The 2,369-nt window shown below is 38.8% G+C and overlaps 1 protein-coding gene across 1 annotated transcript; it reads right to left on the reverse strand.

Moving 5' to 3' along the window:
* Positions 1 to 426: 426 nt before the first annotated feature.
* Positions 427 to 1,599, reverse strand: LOC115675117 (putative receptor like protein 25). Its single transcript, XM_056317460.1, has one exon. It carries the CDS (start codon positions 1,091 to 1,093, stop codon positions 452 to 454), a length of 642 nt encoding a protein of 213 aa, XP_056173435.1. The 5' UTR covers positions 1,094 to 1,599; the 3' UTR covers positions 427 to 451.
* Positions 1,600 to 2,369: the final 770 nt, after the last annotated feature.

The raw sequence follows: 2,369 nt of genomic DNA on the forward strand, positions 1-2,369 counted from the left end.
AGTTTTGATTCTTCAGGACACATTTCCTTAGCAGAATAATTTATTAACAACTTTGGCTGAATGGGTTAATTCTTCACTTCTAATTCTTCATGGGCAAACAAAAGCTATGCACACGGGAAGATGGAAAAGATATATGTAGACGTTGATGGCACTTGCTTCATTTTTCTATTTTTTGCTTCTTTTTTCTTCAAGTTGTGTGTTTGGCAGATCTTATTATTCATATTTTCAATTCAACTAATATGCAATTAAACCAAGAAACAGGAAGAGAAGGCATTACAAAAAAGGCTTCATATAAGAAATCGCATATCTTTATTAACTGAATTTACATGACACAGTCTAAAGAGACAACTCCTCAAGAATTTCATTGTCCATGAAATTTGATGGCCTTTTGCTTTCGTTTCTCCATCCACTCAACTGCTCTACTCTCTAGCATTCTCATACCTCGCACAAGTCATTTGGGCTTTTCCGTTTCAAATGCGATGAATGCTATGAAAATCCCAATTATGATTCTAGATGCATAACCCATCCACATTATCTTTTGTTCGAACCAACTATGATGCCCTATGCAAATGAAAGACAAGGACGATGGTGGAGGACGTTGAGCATCACCGGGGCATGCTTTTTGCAATGGAGTTCCACATAAGCCTGGATTATCACTAAACCAGTCGCTTGAAAATGTGCTCAAGTGCTTGTTTTGTGGAATTTGACCAGTGAGGTAATTCTTCGAGAGGTCCAAGTATCCAAGGGATGCCAAATCTCCCAATATTCTAGGAATTCCCCCACTAAGCTTGTTTGAAGAAAGATCAAGCCATTCAAGATCAGTCAAGCTCCCCAGAGTTGGAGGGATGGAACCTGTAAGATGGTTGTGTGAAAGGTTGAGCCCTTTAAGAGAGTGGAGATGTCCAAAGGCTGTAGGAATATTTCCTTGGAAAGAATTGTGCGACAAGTCGATGGTTGTGAAGATGGTCAAGATCTTCACTAACTTAATCTCCAGCCCTTTCATCGTCACGGTCACAGAATTTTCATATGATCTCCCTTGGATAGACCATGTCATATATAGTGATTTTTCTTGCCCATTTTTGTCATTCATCATGCCTTTCAGGTTCAGTATCAAGTTGGCTCACAAAGGACCCCCAAAATTGTTTTTGGAGAGATCCAAAATGTGTAACTTGGGAAAGAGGTCAGCTGCCTCTGGAATATCCAAAAGACCCTTAAAATTGTTGGACCTTAAAATGAGAACTTTTAACTCTGGAAGTGTTCCTAACCATCTTGGGAATGTATCCTCTATCTGATTGCTATTGATATCCAGAACTTCTAGATATTTACATTCGACTAGGGACTGCGGTAAAGTGCCTTCAAAATGATTTTGACTAAAGTCAAGAGTCACCAAGCTATTTCTTGAAGAAAATGATTGAGGAATTGTTCCCTCAAGGTGATTCATTCTTAAGTTCAAAACCGACAGATCAGTACTGAAGTTTGTTAAGCATTGTGGGAAGGCACCTGTCAAGCCATTGTCAGACAAGTCGATGATCTCGAGCTTGCTAGCATTGCATAACAAAGAAGGGATCTTTCCTGATATATTATTACTTGCAATGGAGTAATAAATATCACGGGAGATGGAAATGGAGTCGGCCCTCCAAACTTATTGTTGGATAAATTTATTACACCCAATGAGGTGTTTGAGAAGATGTCATTGAATTCATTGTGACTGAGCAATAATGATGATAAGTTCATGCATTTGACTTGGGAGTACGGTAATGACCCTTGTAACTTATTGTTGCTCAAGTCTAGATACTCAAGATTGGTCATATTACCAAAACATGGTGGCATATTCCCAAAGAGATTATTGTTAGACAAATTTAAATACAAGAGTGAACTCAACTGGCAAATTGAAGAGGGAATCTCACCGATGAAACCATTGTTGGAGGCCAAAAATATTAAAGTAGAAGGTGGAGGGATCGAGAGTGGTCCTTGGAATGAGTTGTTCCGAAGATCCATACACAAAAATTTCTTCTAGTGCAATTGTGGTATACCTCCCTCCAGAAGGTTATTAGAAAGATCTAAGAATTCCAATGTATCATGGCTTATTTCCCAGAACCACCTTGGGACCTCCCCACTAATCCTATTTGAAGAGAGGCGTAGGACTGTTAATTTTGTTGACGAATTCAAGAAATAAGGGAACTTGGTCAAGTTGCAAGAACGCAACATCAACGTTTCAAGCTTAGGGAACGTATAGCTCAATCTATTGTAGATTAGATTTAGCTCTTGAGAAACACTAACACTCCGTAGATTTTTAAGCTTTGTAAATATTTCAAACTCTACAACCCCGCTAAAGTTATTCCCTCCAAGATATAGGTGCTGGAGTTGTT

The sequence above is a fragment of the Syzygium oleosum genome, unplaced genomic scaffold (genome assembly GCF_021117445.2).
Source record: "Syzygium oleosum isolate NSW1041296 unplaced genomic scaffold, Sole_v2.1 Sole_v2.13, whole genome shotgun sequence".
In the NCBI taxonomy this organism is placed as follows: Eukaryota; Viridiplantae; Streptophyta; class Magnoliopsida; order Myrtales; family Myrtaceae; genus Syzygium; species Syzygium oleosum.